General features: G+C 36.0%; 1 protein-coding gene across 1 annotated transcript in view; it reads right to left on the bottom strand.

Moving 5' to 3' along the window:
- The window catches only part of MED24 (mediator complex subunit 24), a 91,829-nt gene that overhangs the window by 41,197 nt on the left and 32,581 nt on the right, over positions 1–18,051 (bottom strand). The window contains exons 4-13 of the mRNA XM_053787597.2: positions 17,857–17,958; positions 16,061–16,144; positions 12,217–12,367; positions 11,666–11,768; positions 11,322–11,496; positions 8,481–8,637; positions 4,358–4,544; positions 3,857–3,992; positions 3,051–3,182; positions 2,306–2,410 (exon numbers count right to left, since the gene is read on the bottom strand). Coding sequence (XP_053643572.1) covers positions 2,306–2,410; positions 3,051–3,182; positions 3,857–3,992; positions 4,358–4,544; positions 8,481–8,637; positions 11,322–11,496; positions 11,666–11,768; positions 12,217–12,367; positions 16,061–16,144; positions 17,857–17,958 — 1,332 coding nt within the window. The remainder of the gene's footprint in view (positions 1–2,305; positions 2,411–3,050; positions 3,183–3,856; positions 3,993–4,357; positions 4,545–8,480; positions 8,638–11,321; positions 11,497–11,665; positions 11,769–12,216; positions 12,368–16,060; positions 16,145–17,856; positions 17,959–18,051) is intronic.

Below are 18,051 nucleotides of genomic sequence, written 5' to 3'. Positions count from 1 at the left end.
AAATGAAAGAAAAACCCAAAGAGAAAGAAAAAACTTTCATCATCATTCAACATTTTCACCATCATTCATACATAATCAATGTCTTTGCAGGGGTGCTCAGATATGACAGTTTAGATGTCACTCCAAACAGCCAATATCCCAAACCCCTCATTTAAAGTGCAGGCAGTGTATTTCCCACCTCCAGGACTCGAGTTTGGCTAACCAGTTTCCCTGAATCCTTTCACAAAATATTACCCTGCTCACACTCCAACAGCTTGTCAAGTCCCAAAAACCATTTGTCTCCATTCACTCCAATCTAACACACTCACACATGCCTGCTGCATGTCCAAGTCCCTTGCACACAGAGCCTCTTTTACCCCCTCCTTCCATCCTTTTCTAGGATAGCCCCTATCTCTCCTCCCTTCCACCACAGATTTATACACCCTCCAAGTCATCCTATTTAGCCTCATCATATCTAAATGACCAAACCACATAGGCACTATATAAAAACAAAATTAATTTGGTCCAAAAACAATCGAGGAAAAAATAAATCCAGAAATTCCATCCCAATTCACCTCATTTATGTTCCCTCCTTTACCAACAAGCCAGCCTGTTTTTTACTTGGGATGAAGCATACACATTATAAACTTATTATTACTTCTGCATCCTCCTTCCCCATACTCCTTATCCCTGACTTCACACTGGCACCAGCTAACTCTGTCTGATAGGGTCCTCACTTTCTTTTAATGATATAAGAATTAACCCTTTGACTGTCGCGGCCGTATATATACGTCTTACGAGGTACCGTGTTTGACATATATATACTCATAAATTCTAGCGGCTTCAAATCAAGCAGGAGAAAGCTGGTAGGCCCACATGCGAGAGAATGGGTCTGTGCGGTCAGTGTGCACCATATAAAAAAAATCCTGGAGCACACAGTGCATAATGAGAAAAAAAAACTCTGACCGTTTTTTTTAATTAAAATGCACACTTTGTGATCTATTTTCGTATAGTATTTATGGTTTTATTCTCGTTTTCTTGGTCTCATTTGATAGAATGGAAAATATATTATAGAAATAGAGGTGATTTTGATTGATTTTACTATAAAAAGAACCTGGAAATGGAGCTCAAAGTAGGCGAAATGTTTGATTTTTGCCAATGTTCAAAAGTAAAATGATGTCATTGTCCAATAAATGTCCAACTAGCCAATCTAATATGCAGTCATGAATGGGTTGATGTGATTTATACAATTATTACAGTATTGCAGTAGTCTGTATAATAGTAAGTCTTCTATTTTTTGTTTGAATAAAAATTCAAAATAGAAAGCAAGAGTAATATCAGAGGGGCCTGGAGACATGACTCATGGGCAAAGAAAATGTTATTTTAGAGCCAGGAATGTCTGCATTGTTCATTCTGGACCTTATTTTGAAATTGTCATATTTTTTAATTTTCGTGAAATTGGCCAAATTGCAAATTTCTGACCACATTTTTTTATTGGGTAGTTGAAATCGGTAAATTGGCAGTTTCTTGTACTCAATCGATAGAAAAAATGGAGTTCTAAAGAAATAACTATGAGTTTGGTCAACTGGAACAACGGAATTAGCCGAAAATAGGGCTCAAATTGGGCGAAATCACCAATTTGTAAATATCGCCGAGGCTGCTAACTTCGCGAGAGCATAATTCCATCAGTTTTCCATCAAATTTCGTTTTTTTGGTGTCATTACAATCGGGGAAAGATTCTCTATCATTTCATAAGAATTTTTTTTTTTTTTAAATTTTGCGACACCAGGATATACCTCAGGATTGGGGGTTGCGACAGTCAAGGGGTTAAGTTAAAAACCAGCCACAGGATTTCATTCAAAATATGTTTGTTGGATTTCCTACACACAAATCTACTTTCTCATAATTCGTTCTTATAATTGTAAACAGATACCATTTTAGTGATAATTAACGTTTTTTTTTTTTATCATGTCAACCATCTCCCACTGAGGCAAGGTGACCCAAAAAAAAAAAAAAATACTTTCACCATCACTCAACCCTTTCACCATCATTCACACATAATCACTGTCTTTGCAGATGCGCTCAGAAACGACAGTTTAGATGCCACTCCAAACAGCCAATATCCCACGAGCAAAGTTATGCATCACAGAGTGAATTACTGATATAAATGGGGCCATCACATAAAAGTTAGTTCCCAAAAAGTGAAGCCATATAAGGTAAAGGAAACCTTAACATCTAAATACTACTGTACAGCATTAATCTTTCCTTACATATTTCATTTGTTTCCAAACTAAAAACAGTAAAATGCAAAGCATTTAACTCTTACATCAATGCCATATAGCTGCACAATGTGGCACAGCAGAAGAAAGGAGATATCAAACATAAGTGCACGGTTTATGGCCATTTTAGTACTCTCACCAGGCTGGGGATCCTGCAGAAAGTAAATGGCACTTGTTTAATACACCTCAGAAAAAATGGAAAGTGACATATTTCCCACCATTATATATTGATACACCTCAGAAAAGATGAAAAGTGACATATTCCCCACCATTATATACAGCAAATCCTCACTTAATGTTGTCAATAGGTTCTTGGAAACTGACTTGAAGCGAAATGACATACAACGAAACCAAGAGCTCTTCCAATATACACACCTCACTGTCCATCATCAAACCTCTTTAAAACTTCTAGTTTTGTTTCTAATGTCCCTCATCAGGGTTCACAGTGTACTTTTAGCACTCATTGCTACAGGATTAAAATCAAGCAATGTACGTTTGCAAAGCAAAATTTGTAAGAACCACCTATCACTAAGCAATTCAGTAACAAACAATAACAAATATGGGGGGCCTGACTTTTTTATGGGGGGCTTGCTGAGAGCTTTTGTACTGCATTGTTTATTGTCATGCGTTTGTATTATTATTATACACGTTACGAAGTTTTATTTTACAATAATTTGTATTCATTGTATTTATTCAATTTTTTCTCATTGTTGTAACAAAATGATGTTATTCGAGGACCTGCTGTTATTTAAGTTTCTAAATGAACAAAATCTAAACTAAGGCATAACTCACCATACTTAGCTCATTAAATTTAACAAATTTCTGTGCAAATATGTGTAAGCTGCCTGAGGCTGCAGCTGCTGCCAATAGTAAGTCCCTACTCTTCCCGCTGATAAGAAGATTCATAACAGGCAACACTGAATCCTGTAATGTACAGTAATGTTTCACATCAACAGTAAGCACTGAATTTTTCATTAGAATTATTTAAGCATAATCATCATTACACTATTTCCCCACTTTCACAGGCAGGGAAGGATTAGTTCAGGAAAAAGATTGGTAACAGAAAAGAGGAATGTTATTGTAAATTTACTGTCATGGAAAATCATCTAACACAAGTCTTAATCATAAGATAACCCATTCAAAAAAAAAAAATTAGACAAATACCCAGAGCAACAAGAAACATCAGGTATAATAAATTTATGAGATATACTGGGTATGCAATACACAGAGTATCACAAATTTTTCAAAAACATAATATGCAGGTTGCAAAATGAATACTACATATAAAGAATATTAATGATGAAAAAATCAGCTTATTATAAGTCTATACATGTATAACCATGCTGTTTTAGCATACAAATTACTCTTGGCAATGTGCTAAATGCAAACATGAAGAAAGGAGTGCACATTCCATAAGACACATCAATATGAATCTCAAATACTCTTATACAGGTTCTTGCAATTTGTACTCTAAATTTCCTGTGATGAAATCCATAAAATTCAGTCAGCTCTTCCAGGCTTCATAAACATGTGAAAAACCCATGGACCATTTATATACCTCATTATGAAAAGTTATTACCCAAGATAAAAAAAAGTACCTGATTCTTATTACTGAGTGTCTTCAATATGCTGGTGACAGTGGGCTGTGCACGGAGGATGAGATTTGGACTTCCTGGATGAGAGCCTTGGGCATCACTGTTTTGGATGTTGGCAAGGACATTTGATTCTTGAACTCTGTGAGAGATGCATATTACATAGCTATTTACAATTATCCACTGTATTTGTGTGAGAGTACTGCCTCTCTAGGTTAAAACAAAATTAGTAATAAAATAAAAATTAGTAAATCTGGTCTGAGACCAAGTTGAGAGGCCAGTAATCTCCAGAAAAATTAACAAGCATGTAACAGATTAATGGATGCTTGATTAAAAGTTTGATGAACATTGATCAACAAAAGGCGAGAAACCACTTGGACCGAAAATTGAAGCTAAGTTAAAAAGATCTCTGTACATACTGTATTTTGGTCTCAGAGAGACTCTTCATTTTTTAGTCCAAGTGGTTTCTCAAGTTGACAGATATTTGAAGTATAAATATTTACCAACCTCACTGCTATGATAGCTTGAGCATCTCTTTCTGAAATGAGATTTGTTTTATTAACAAGCTCATTCAGTAGGTACTCCAAACAGTTGCAATTGATACGTGAGTCCACTTGGTCCAAAAGTAGTGTCAGCTGAGACAAATTTTGCACAGCTGTTAACAAGTCTTCAGATTCTCCACCGGTGGCTTCCCCTGCAAATGAGAGTATATACACCATTTAAAAAATTCAAAATTCTTATTTTTTTTGAAGCTGGCCATTAGTCTTAGCTGTCTCCTAATATAATGAAATTAAAAGTAATCTGTTTATCTATCTCTGACACCTTGTCAATATTGGAAAATTCCTCCACTGGAGTAGCTACAGCAGTAAAGTCAATGTGCAGCCATCCCATAAAGCATATCTAACTAAGATCTTGTACTATATACCTTCTGCAGTCATGAACACAATACAGTAAGATACCAATTAACAAGAGTAACACTAACAATAATATTGTAAAATGGGGCAATTGTTCCATCTGAGCGGTAATTGCTCCACCAACCTGAGTTGTTTCTGAAATATGTACCATATAAGGAATATTTTAAGTATTCCTTGTATATGTTTATACTTTTGATATGCCTACAATGTTTTGGGAGTTTTTCTACTTCCAGAGCTCAGCTCTGGTGTATATAGTATTAAGCCAAAGCAGTAAAAAAGAACACAAAAGCAATTATTTTTACCAATTTATATTGCACATTCCAAGTGAAGAAATGCATTTCATTATGCTTGAAGTACAATGTCAAAACACCTTGAAACACATCTAATACCATGAGAAACCAGTGTATATAATGTCAGACATTAAAAACAATCAAAAGGAACAAACAAAACAACATTATTTGACATCATTAAATTGTAAAATAATTTTTTTTTTCATTTACACCACTGTTTCTGAAGTGATAACTTTTCATAAACTTTCATTTTTCATTCTATTCTAATTAGAGAAATAAAACCCTTTCATACTGTAAGAATAAAGAATTAATCTTTTTTTAAAATTTGTTACACACAAAGGAAATTTTTATTTCTGAGTATACCACAGTTTAACCCTTTCAGGGTCCGTCCCGTAGATCTACGGCTTTACGTTCAGGGTCCAAACCGTAGATCTATGCCATGAGCTCAGCTCACTCTGATAAACTGTGAGTGGTACATTTGGGCCTAGATATGAGAGAATACAGCTATGTGGTATGTGTGCACCACATAAAACAGATCCTGCAGCACACTGTGTATAATGAGAGAAAAAAAAATGAAATCATGATCTTTCGATTAAAACAGCAACTTTGCAGTGTTTTTTCGTATGTTTTTTATAGTTGTATTTGCGATTTCTTGGTCTCATTTGATAGAATGGAAGACATATTACAGAAATAGAGATGATTTTGATTGGTTTTTGCACTGGAAATGGCTTGAAACTAAGCTCAAAGTAGCAGAAATGTTAAATTTTTGCCGATATTCAAGAGTAAACAAACGACCTCATACATCTAATACACGTCAGCTGGTGGGTCTAATATACATTCACAAATATGGTGATGATATTTATACAATTATTACAATATTGCATAACAGTAAATCTTCTATTTTTTGGTGTGAATAAAAATTCATTATGTGAATAAAAAATCAAAATGGAATTTATTTGTAAAGCCTCAAAACATAACTAATGAACAGAGGAAATGTTAGTTTAGTGCTAGGAATGCCTACATTGTTCATTCTGGACCCTATTTTGAAATTGGAATATTTTGAACTTTGTGTTAAATTGGCCAAATTAACAATTTCCGATCACTTTATTTTGTAGTTGAAACAGTTGACTTGGCGATTTCTTGTGCTCAATCGATAGAATAGAAGTAATACTAGTGAAATAGCTAAGAATTTGGTTGATTGAAATAATGTAATTGGCCTAAAATGGGAGTCAAAGTCGGCAAAATCGCCGATTCGTAAATATCGCTGAGACATCAAAATTCGCGAGAGCATAATTTCGTCAATTTTCCACCAAATTTCGTACTTTTTGTTTTATTACCTTCACAAAAAGATTCTCTACGATTTCATAAGAAAAAATAACAAATTTTTTTTTTGAAAATTCTTGGACACTGGTGCATGACTCCAGATTTGGGCCTTGGACCCTGAAAGGGTTAATGGTTACAGGGCAATGTGAGGTCACCACGGGATGAGGAAGGGTTAAAGTGGTTTAGGCATGTAAGAATACAAGATGGAGGGAAAGGTTAATGAAGTTGTATAAAGCTAGGGTGGAAGGTAGGAGGGGAAAGAAGGGTCATCCCAGGAGTGGTTAGAAGAAGGGGGTGAAAGAGCCTTTGAATTTTAGAGGCTTGAGCATCCATCAGGCTTGCATGAGCATGTTAGATACGAGTGAATGGAGACAAGTGGTTTTTAACCCTTTGACTGTTTCAGGCCCCTTTCTGAAACTGTCATTCTATGTCGCTAAATTTTTGAAAAAAAAAAAAAAAAAAAAAAAAAAAAAAAAAAAAAAAAAAAAAAAAAAAAAAAAAAAAAAAAAAAAATCTTATGAAACGATAGAGAATCTTTTCCCGATTGCAATGACACCAAAAGTTCGAAATTTGGTCGAAAACTCATGGAATTACGCTCCCGCGAAGTTAGCGGTCTCGGCGACATATGCGTATCGGCGATTTCGCCGACTTTGAGCCCTATTTTCAGCCAATTCCGTTGTTCCAGTTGACCAAACTCATAGCTATTTCTTTAGAACTCCATTTTATCTATCAGCTGAGTACAAGAAATCTCCCATTTACCAATTTGGACTACCCAATATTGTGGTCAGAAATTGGCAATTTGGCCAATTTCACGCAAACTAAAAAAGATGCCCATTTCAAAATAGGGTCCAGAATAAACAAGGTAGACATTCTTGGCACTAAAATAACATATCCTCTGTTCATTAGTCACATCTCTAGGCCCCTCTTATATTATTATTGATTTCTATTTTGATTTTTTATTCATACAAAAAAATACAAAATTTACTGTTATGCAGGCTACTGCATTATTGTAAAAATGATATAAATAATATCAGTGCACTAGTGAAAGAATATTAGACTCCCCAGTTGACGTGTATTGGACGTGTGGTGTGATTTGTTTACTCCTGAACATTGGTAAAAATCGAACATTTCCGCTACTTTGAGCTCAGTTTCAAGGTCATTTTCATCGTCAAAGTAATGAAAATCATCTCTATTTCTGTAATATATTTTCCATTTTATCACCTAAGACCATGAAAACGCAAATACATCGATAAATACTATATGAAAATACACCTCAAAGTCAGCGTTTTAATCCAAAAAAACAATCAGAGTTTTTTTTTTCTCATTACGCACTGTGTGCTGCAGGACTTTTTTTATGTGGTGCACACTGACCACACAGACCCATTCTCTCACATGTGGGCCTACCAGCTTTCTTCCGCTTGATTTGAAGCCGCTAGAATTATTGAGTATATAAACGTCAGAAACACTGGCTTGTAAGACATATATATACGACCAAAACAGTCAAAGGGTTAAATGTATGTGCTTTTGGAAAGTGAGTAAGGAAGCTTTTCTTAAGGGAATCAGGGAAACTGGTTAACCAGACTTCCCTGGAGATAGGAAGGGCAGTACCCTGCACTCTGAAGGAGGGGTGGGAATGTTGCAGTTGGAGGGCAATCTGATTAATGTCAGTACACTTCTGGAAAGACAGAATGAATGAATGATGGTGAATATGTTTTTTCTTTGGGTCACCTGCAATAATAATAATAATAATAATAATAATAATAATAATAATAATAATAATAATAATAACAATGCTAATAAAAACAATAATAAAAATGATATTTGTTGTTACAGCACTACACATTATATGGTATATTAAATCTTCAAGCATTGTTAACACACTTACTACTTGCCAATGAATACATTAAAATAAATCACACAAAGAACTTCACACACAACAGTAAATTATATACAAAATTTTTAAGCTGCTAAATTTTACACCAACGGAAACAAAATTATTAAAAATGAAAAAAAAAAGTTAAGAATATAAAGAACAGGACCTCTATATACCATAATTATATATGAAAACAATATCATTCTGCACATCTAACTGCTAAAACTTACCACTGAGAATAACATGAATAGTGTACAAGATGGTGGGAACTTTTATGAATGTGAAGCCGACCCATTTGAGCTCCTGATAGGGATGGAATTCTGGGCAACTTAAACCAAGAAAACTATTCTTCAGTAGTTCCAGATAAAGCTCCTTCGTGCTCAGTCCCTGAAAGGAAAGCAACAATAGGTTTAAGCCTATATTTGAACCTAGGTGGCTTCAAAGCAATCTATGAGAAAAAAAAATAATACAATAATAATAAACGAAGAGACAGACACTTAGATGCTCACAGATACATAAGTAAAATACAACCTAATCTACAGAAAAAAATGAGGCAGAAGACAAGAAAAGAATTGAATATTTTGGCCACCAATGAGAAGCCTCTTCAAGTAGAGAAGCATCATGTATCCTCCAGCTGTACTCACAGTATGATCTACCAATGCCAGACATAAGATCAAAGCATAATACACGTACAGTGGAACCTCGGTACTCGAACAGCTCCATACTCGAACAATTTGGTACTCGAACGCTTTGTTTGGTAAAAAAATCACTCGGTAGTCGGTCGTTTGCTCGGCACTCAACCAAACAAACAAGACCTTGCAGAACATGTGCATCAGTCTCCCCACAGCTGTCGCTCAGTCCAAAACTCCGCTGAACTTCACTGTAAACTATTCATGTTTCTTTGCATTTTTTATATTATTTTTATATTGTTTAGGTCACCATGGGGCCTAAGAAAATTAGTGATAACAGTCAACCAAAAAGAAAACTGGTTAGTGTGTTTGCCCTGATGTAAACACCGCCTCCGCCTCTCCATACAATATGCCTTTTATTAATTTCGGTGTCTTTATTGTGCTTCTGATACGAAGTTGGAATAAATGTGCTAGACAGATAAACCTTTATTACTAATATACTAGCATAATTACATAACATTGTATTTGAGCCACCGCTAGTATCCGGCTATCAAGACGACTCGTCAGATACTGAATGTTCCTTCTGTTGGCCCCTCCCTATCTCTCCTACAGCTTCTCCCTCTTTGGGCCCCTCTTATATTACGCTTGCTTTCCATTTTAAATTTTTATTCACACAAAAATAAGATTTACTGTCAGGCAGACTACTGCATTACTGAAAAAAATGGTACAAATAATATCAGCACATTTGTGAAACCCTATTAGACCCACCAGTTGATGTGCGTTGGATGCATGACATGTTATGTTTACTCTTGAACATAAGCAATAATCGAACATTTCCGCTACTTTGAGCTCAATTTCAAGGTACTTTTATTCTGTCAACCATTCAAAATCATCTCTATTTCTGTAATATATCTCTCATTCTATGAAATGAGACCAAGAAAACAAGAATAAAATCATAAATACCATATGAAAATACACCGCAAAGTCGCTGTAAGTGTATTTTTGGGGGTCAGAAAAGGATTAGTCAAATTTACATTATAACTTATGGGAAAAATTTGTTCAATACTTGAACAGATCGGCACACTGGAATGAATTAAGTTTGAGTACCGAGGTCCCACTATACACTAATTTACAATGTATTCTAACAACTGTATGATACTTAATGCATGTCTGAATTTTTTTTTCTTTAACATGTTGGCAGTCTCCCACCAAGGCAGGGTGACCCAAAAAAGAATCACTTTCATCACCATTTACACCATCACTGTCTTGCCAGAGGCATGCAGATGTGGCACTTTAGATGTCCCTCTAAACAGCACATATCTTCCCTCCCCTTTCCCCTTCCTTTAGAGTGCAAAATAAATATTTTATCTTAAAAAGTTGAATAACTTGGAAAATGCTTACAGTGAAGTGGCTAAACTGACTTAACTGTTAAGATTCCACCTACTGTTGAATCTAAAAAATCCAGCTTCTGTTTTTAAACAAAAATTATGAAAGAAATTTTCAAGGGTAGAAAGACTGCAGGGAGCAAGGAGCTACTAAACCCTTCTCCTGTATTTTTTTTTTTTATTAACACATCGACTGTTTCCCACCAAGGCAGAGTGGCCCGAAAAAGAAAAACTTTCATCGTCATTCACTCCATCAATGTCTTGCCAGAGGCACACTTACTCTACAGTTATAAAACTGCAACATTAAATTTAAAAAGAGAAACTTTCATTTTTTTGGGGGGCCACCCTGCCTTGGTGGGATACAGCCGGTTTACTGAAAGAAGAAAGACTGCAAAGTCTGGCACATTTATCAACTCAATGAATTATTAAAAAAACCTTCTGTGCCTGCCTGATTTTCATTTTAAAGTCAATGATTTTATTTTAATGCCAAAAACTTCATACTACATTTAGAAAGATAATTTAACACTATTTTACTTCCATTCACATCTGACCTGCTAATGTTACCTTTCAAATTATGAGCTACTATAGTTGTGAATACTTCCTTTTGTATTTGTTAAACATGTACTGTATATGAATCAATTATTTTTTTTTTTTTAGCACACTGGCTATCTCCATCCAAGATAAGGTGAAAAGATATATCTTTTAACTACTACACTATAGCTTTATTCAAGTGCCAAACAAATGCTTACCTGTGGAATTTCATCACGACATGCAACTGCAATACCGTAACTCCCAATAGATAATTTAAAAATAAAATCTTTAATGCAAAGTTCCAGGAACAAAACAGCATGAAGAAACACACAAAATAACCCATACCAGAAAACATAAAGCTAAGCAGGAGAGACAGAAATTACTGCTCCCAAAGTAATGAAGGAAAATATATACAGTACGACCAAATTTTAATATAAATGCAGTAAACTGCATTTGTTGATACATAATACCTAAGGTACTTAGGCTGAGAATGACCTTTTGCACTTCAGATCAACAAAACTAATACCTGGAGTTGCTGAAGGAGCAGCAACTGGTGGGCAAATGTTGAAGCATCACGAGTGGTGTGAGTCATTACTTCCAGCATTACAAGACTATGCATAGCATGACACAAAGGATTGGTTCTGCTGTCAAAGGTGTGCTTGTTGGTAATGCTATCCAAGGGCTGATAGTCACGCAGCTGGCTGTATCAATAAATGATGAAGCACAAATAATATGTGGATGATACTAATGTATGAAAAAATGAGTAAGCTGTTTTATATAACCAGTAGAACATGTAATATATGTCTGCATGAAACTCTAAATCTTGTATTTTCTAAAGAAACAATTCTAAAATTATGGTTATTCCCTTACCAAACAGTTTTAATAAGGATGTCCTTGGTTTCAACAATGGCACCAGCACCTGCCAAGAGTGTCTCTACCTCTACCATTTTTTTCATGCAGCTCCCCCAAGTGGCTGGAAAAAAATCCATGAAATAGGAGATAATTGTGCAGTTATATTAAGAGAGTATTTAGTTTTTAACAGCAAAAGCAAATATTAAAATGACAGGACAAAATTGCTAAGGAGTAAGTTTTGCCAAGATGTGAGTCATGACAAACAACTGACAAGATTACAAAAAGAGGAAAGCATGATAATATAACACAGTATTTCAGAAAGAAAGAAATAAAACTGTAAGATAAAAAATTACTGACAACAGTAAAAAAATAAGAAAAATAATAACTGATAAATATGAAGAAAAAGTTAGGTTATAAATTTAACAGCACAATATAGATACACCAGCTGAAGATGCCATATGATATGGCACAATAGATAACAGGTATTTACAATGAAAATGGGTCCAATGTCTTTGTGAATAATGATTTTATGACCAGTACACATATAAGCTGAGAAAGACGTTTCTTACTTGGCTCTTCTCGGCGGCCAATTTCAAGCATGCATGTGAGGAAGGGACAGTTTAAGATGTCCACCATAATGGAAGCTGCCAGGCTAAGGTTGGTAGAGTGCTCTGGAGCATTGCGCAGATCTAGTAGCTGCTGAGTAGTCCAACCCATCACCTATCAGTTGAAGAACAGACTTAAAAAAATATGTCTGAATGAGGCCTCCTAGGAAATGAACTTCACAATGATAATAATAATAATAAGAACAATGCTAACAAAATAATAAATAATAATAGACTAACAGTAACATAATAATAGAATTAATAATAATAATAATTATATTATTATTACTATTCTCTATGGGGAAGTGGAAAGAAATCCTTCCTCCCTAAGTCATGCATGTCATAAGAGGAGAATAAAATGCTAGGAGCAAGGGGCTTGCAACCCTTTTGATATAAATTACTAAATGTTAACAGAAGGAAAAACTTGATAGATTTTTCTTCTTTTTTGGACTGCCCTGCCTTGGTGGAAGATAGCTGGTAAGTTGAAAAAAATTATTATTATTATTATTATTATTATTATTATTATTATTATTATTATTATTATTATTATTATTATTATTATTATTATATTCATAAATATTTATACTTAAACAGCTGCACATTACCATTAACCCTTTGAGTGTCGCAGGCCCGTTTCTGAAAATGTTATTCTATTATTTTTCTATTATTCTATTATTTTTCTATTATTTTACTGAGTGTTGTAAGCCTAAAAAAAATTTTTCCCATCAGTATTTACCGAGATATAGAGGCACAAAGTTGGCAGAAAATGAGCGGTGTATGGCAACAGCGGCAAATGCCGCCCACCCGGTATTCTCTTATTTATTCCAATTCAAAGGTTTCTTGTATTTTTCAATATTTTTCTTTTCTAAGTAACTTATGTGGCCTGTGAGACCAAAGTAAGGTGCACTGTTCAAATATACACTCATTGTTTACAACACAATAACTGAACAAACATTATCACTATTAGATTGTGTATAAAACTTGTTTACACAAACAATACAAAACATTGTTTATTACTATTGTTCCATAATATATATACATATGTACAGTCACTGAACACTTTCCTAGAACTGCTGCAGCTTATGGAACTCTTTGAAACATGGGTATATGATGACTGGTACTTGACACTCCTCACACATAAAACAAGTGTCTCTGCGTGTTTGTGGGCGCTTTGTGGTATGTCCACATACAAAACATCTCTTCTGAGCACTTTTCCTGAAAGCAGGAGGAGGCAGTTGTATGGGGTAGTGATCACCAGGCCTCAAACGAGATGGCATGTGTTGGTAATTTCGTGGGCGCTGGTCTATTGCAGGTGTTGCTCCTTGGTACTTGACTATTATTTGTCTGATGACTGACAAACAAAATTTACCATATTCTGGCTTGTTGTTGATCCTCAACTTGTATATGTTATAAGCATTTAGCATGGAAATATCAAGAAGATGGAAAAAAAAATTTATATACCACTTATAACTCTTGCATACACAATCAGCAAACCCAATCTGCATGTCATATTTGTCCACTAAGTGCATATTGAGGTTGTAGTCCATGACAGCTGCAGGTTTTAGAATGGATTCATTGGTCTCTCTATTGTGCCTGCCAGTGTGTGCCATTTCATTTCGGGGAACTGGAGTCAATAATGTGACATCACGTTTGTCATGCCACCGAAATGCCATGATGTCATTGGCAGCAAAGGCCTGCACCTCACCTCTGCGAGTGCTAGCGTTGAACCTTGGCATATGCTTACAATTACCACGCACTGTGCCACACACGTCTGACTTGTTCACTTGCAAGAAATCACCGAGTATGGGGCTTGTGTACCAGTTATCAATATAAAATATATGCCCCTTACCAAGATATGGTTCCATCATTGTTCGAACCACATCACCAGAGATACCCAATAACTTCCTGGTATCTCTCAATGTATAACTGCCAGTGTACACAATGATATCCACAATGAGACCACTTTTGCAAACACACAGTACAAATAACTTTATACCAAAGCGTTTCCTCTTGCTTGGTATGTGCTACTTGAATGAGAGTCTTCCTTTGAATAAAATCAAAGACTCATCAATAACAAGCTTCCTGAAGGGATAAAAATACATGCAACACTTTTGTTTCAGGTACATAAGCACATTTCTGATCTTATATAACCTGTCGCTTCTGTCAGGCCTGGTTTTGTCTAAAAAGTGTAACATACGTAACAGTATCAAAAAACGATTTACTCCTATAATGTCACTAAACCCTGGGGTTGAAATCAGGCGTTCTGTTGACCAGTATGTGGTGACAGTGTGCTTATACACATGTGGCATAAGCATTATTGTGGCAAAGAACAGGTACATCTCTACCACAGTTGCTTCCTTCCACTGGTGTAGCCTTGATCTTGGCGAAAGAATTGTATTTGTCATGGTGTACTCATAGTATGTGTTGGTTTCCCTGACAATAATGTCCATCAGGGGTTCATCAAAGAATAACTGAAAACATTCCAATTCACTAGCATTGTTTCCAAGTGTACACAATGGCCGTGTTCCACTTTGTGTTTCATCAAAGTCATGGGGATTGGGAATAAAATCGTCACCTTGCTGCCAATCCCAGATGTGGTCTGCTGGTGGGTTCTGGATATTGAAACATGGTTGTGGTTGTGCAGGTTGTGGTTGTTGTGGGAGTGTGGGGCTGGGTGAGGCTGGTTGTAGTTGTGCAGAGTCAGCAGCATTGGTAGTAGCGTGGCCCGCTGCTGGTGCCACATGACTCATGCCACCATCACTATCACCACCACCACCTGCTGCCTCACTCACATCATTCATACCCATCGTAACAATATCATCATCTTCACTATCAGGTCATGGTGTAGGGCCACGAGATGTGCTCCGAGATTTACTCCTTTCCCTTGGAACAGCATATGACAAACTACCAGATCGCATGTTACATCGTATATACTGCCGCTTCACTGGGGAATATTCACCCTCACTGTCGCAACTAGAACTGCTTTCAATAACTTTGAAATCGCTATCACTATCACTTACACTGCTCACATCTGAGTCTTGTACACGGGCAAATAGTTTCCTCTTTTGTCCTGGTACAGGTGAACGTGAACAAGCCGGCCCAGCACCAGAGGTGGAAGGTCGTGGGTCATCTGGGTTTTCATCACTAATTACGTTATCCTGGGCACTGTTTTCGGTCATACCCGCTTCAAAACCATGGAATTCACTTTCACTGACACTTCCATCGCTGTTAGAGCTATCACTTGGAAACAAAAGACCTCCAATCCGTCAAGGAGTGATGTACTTGTTATCATGAGGCATGGTGAAAATGGACTACCAAGATGGCGTTCCCACAATGCACCACTGAGTCCCAGATTTTTTCACAGGGTGCACACCCACCATTCAGACCCATTCTCTCTCATGTAGGCCTACCAGCTTTCTCCCGCTTGATTTGAAGCTGCTAGAATTTACGCATATAAATACATCTAAAACAGTGGCGCGTAAGACGTATATATACGACCGAAACAGTCAAAGAGTTAAATTCATAGAAAGCTAAAGAAAATTTTATGAATATAGAGTGAAGCATTTTCCTACACCTTCATAATAAGCACAATACAACAAAAACATTTCAGGTGATACTACGTTAACAAAAATCTGTTACGGAAGAATCTGAATACTCTACACAGTAATTATATGCTCAAAATCCAGTTTTTCAGTAATCAAAATACATACAAATAAAAACTTCAGAGGGTTAACACCCATCATAAATGCCATATTTACTATGTTACATCAGCTAAAGCTACATAAAATTATACCATAGAACACTATACCTGCACTAGCCACTTGACACCTCCAACAACAGATGTAGCTAACATCAAACAATCCTCTGGCTTTCCCCTGCATGACACACTTTTCTGTAAAATGCCAACATGGTAATCAGTGACTAAAAAATTTTCATGATGCAAATTTATTTTGGGAAAAAAATAATTCATAGCAAGTGCTGAATTATTTCATCATTCATTACTCAGGCATGTTGCTAATTCAACCTTCCCCTCTCCCTTAGAAAAAATAAATAAATTTACATATGAGTGAAAGGCTTTCCATAACCATATTAAACTTGATGTAGGTTTACCAAACAAAATTTAATCTTTCATTCATTTGCATTAATGCGATATAATCATCAACCATTGTATGCTAATTAGCACAAAGTTTCCTCAATAAGTAAGAACAAGACTAACTTGCAGGTCCTGCATTCCCTCTATTACAGTAGTTTCTTCCCTTCAAATTAATTCCCATATTACAGTAGTTTATTCCCATATACAGCCTCTCCCCACTTAACGATGGAGTTCCATTCCTAAGACCATGTTGGTAAATAAATTTGTCGTTAAGTGAGGAGCATACTATAATGGTATGGGTTTGTGTCAACCATCTTTCAAATTCTTTTAATGTCAACTTTGCACCATTTTTAAGTCTTTATACAGTAGTGTGCTGTATACTGTAATAAAAAGAATAGACAAAATCAGCTCTAATATTCATACTGGTCAGAGAGCCTGTCACAAGTCCAAGTCGTTGGTAAACAAGTACGTCACTAAGAGAGGAGAGGCTGTATTTTTATTTTTTTTTTTTTCAACAAGTCGGCCGTCTCCCACCGAGGCAGGGTGACCAAAAAAAGAAAGAAAATCCCCAAAAAGAAAATACTTTCATCATCATTCAACACTTTCACCACACTCACACATTATCACTGCTTTTGCAGAGGTGCTCAGAATACAACAGTTTAGAAGCATATACGTATAAAGATACACAACATATCCCTCCAAACTGCCAATATCCCAAACCCCTCCTTTAAAGTGCAGGCATTGTACTTCCCATTTCCAGGATTCAAGTCAAGGAGAGGCTGTATATTATTACTAAATTTAAAAAGAAAAACTCTCGTTTTTCTTTTTGGGTCGCCTGGCTCGGTGGAATATTGCCAGTTTGTTGAAAAAAAAAAAAAGTATATACATCCTAGGTAGTAGGTTGGTAGACAGCAACCGCCCAGGGAGGTACTACTGTCCTGCCAAGTGAGTGTAAAATGAAAGCCTGTAATTGTTTTACATGATGGTAGGATTTCTGGTGTCCCTTTTTCTGTCTCATGAACATGCAAGATTTCAGGTACGTCTTGCTACTTCTACTTACACTTAGGTCACACTACACATACATGTACAAGCATATATATGCACACCCCTCTGGGTTTTCTTCTATTTTCTTTCTAGTTCTTATTCTTGTTTATTTCCTCTTATCTCCATGGGAAAGTGGAACAGAATTCTTCCTCCATAGGCTATGCGTGTTGTAAGAGGCGACTAAAATGCTGGATGCAAGGGGCTAGTAACCTCTTCTCCTGCATACATTACTAAATGTAAAAGGAGAAACTTTCGTTTTTCCTTTTGGGCCACCCCACCTCGGTGGGATACGGCCGGTGTGTTGAAAGAAGAAGTATATATGTATTAGAGAACAAGTTCTCACTATATTCTACGTTTCATAAATACAAAGTTCCTTACCAGCTAAGTGGTGCGTTACTAGCCTGTGAATTTTAGGAGTCATTTGCCATGGGTTCAAGCCCTACACTTTCTGTTATTTATTTCCTTACCATCATAGATTGCATCAAGATAAGAAGAGCATGTACACAGTGGGGCTTGTGCAGGCCATCATACTTGCTGATACTCTCAATCACTCCTCCATATGACACAATCTGAGAATAACATCAGCAGGATTAGTAGGTTATAAGCAAAATTAGTTTAAATACTCATGAAAAATTTTAATATGTACTGCATATTAAATTTAA

The sequence above is a fragment of the Cherax quadricarinatus genome, chromosome 39, assembly GCF_038502225.1.
Source record: "Cherax quadricarinatus isolate ZL_2023a chromosome 39, ASM3850222v1, whole genome shotgun sequence".
Lineage (NCBI taxonomy): Eukaryota > Metazoa > Arthropoda > Malacostraca > Decapoda > Parastacidae > Cherax > Cherax quadricarinatus.
This window is presented reverse-complemented; position numbering and strand designations above follow the sequence as displayed.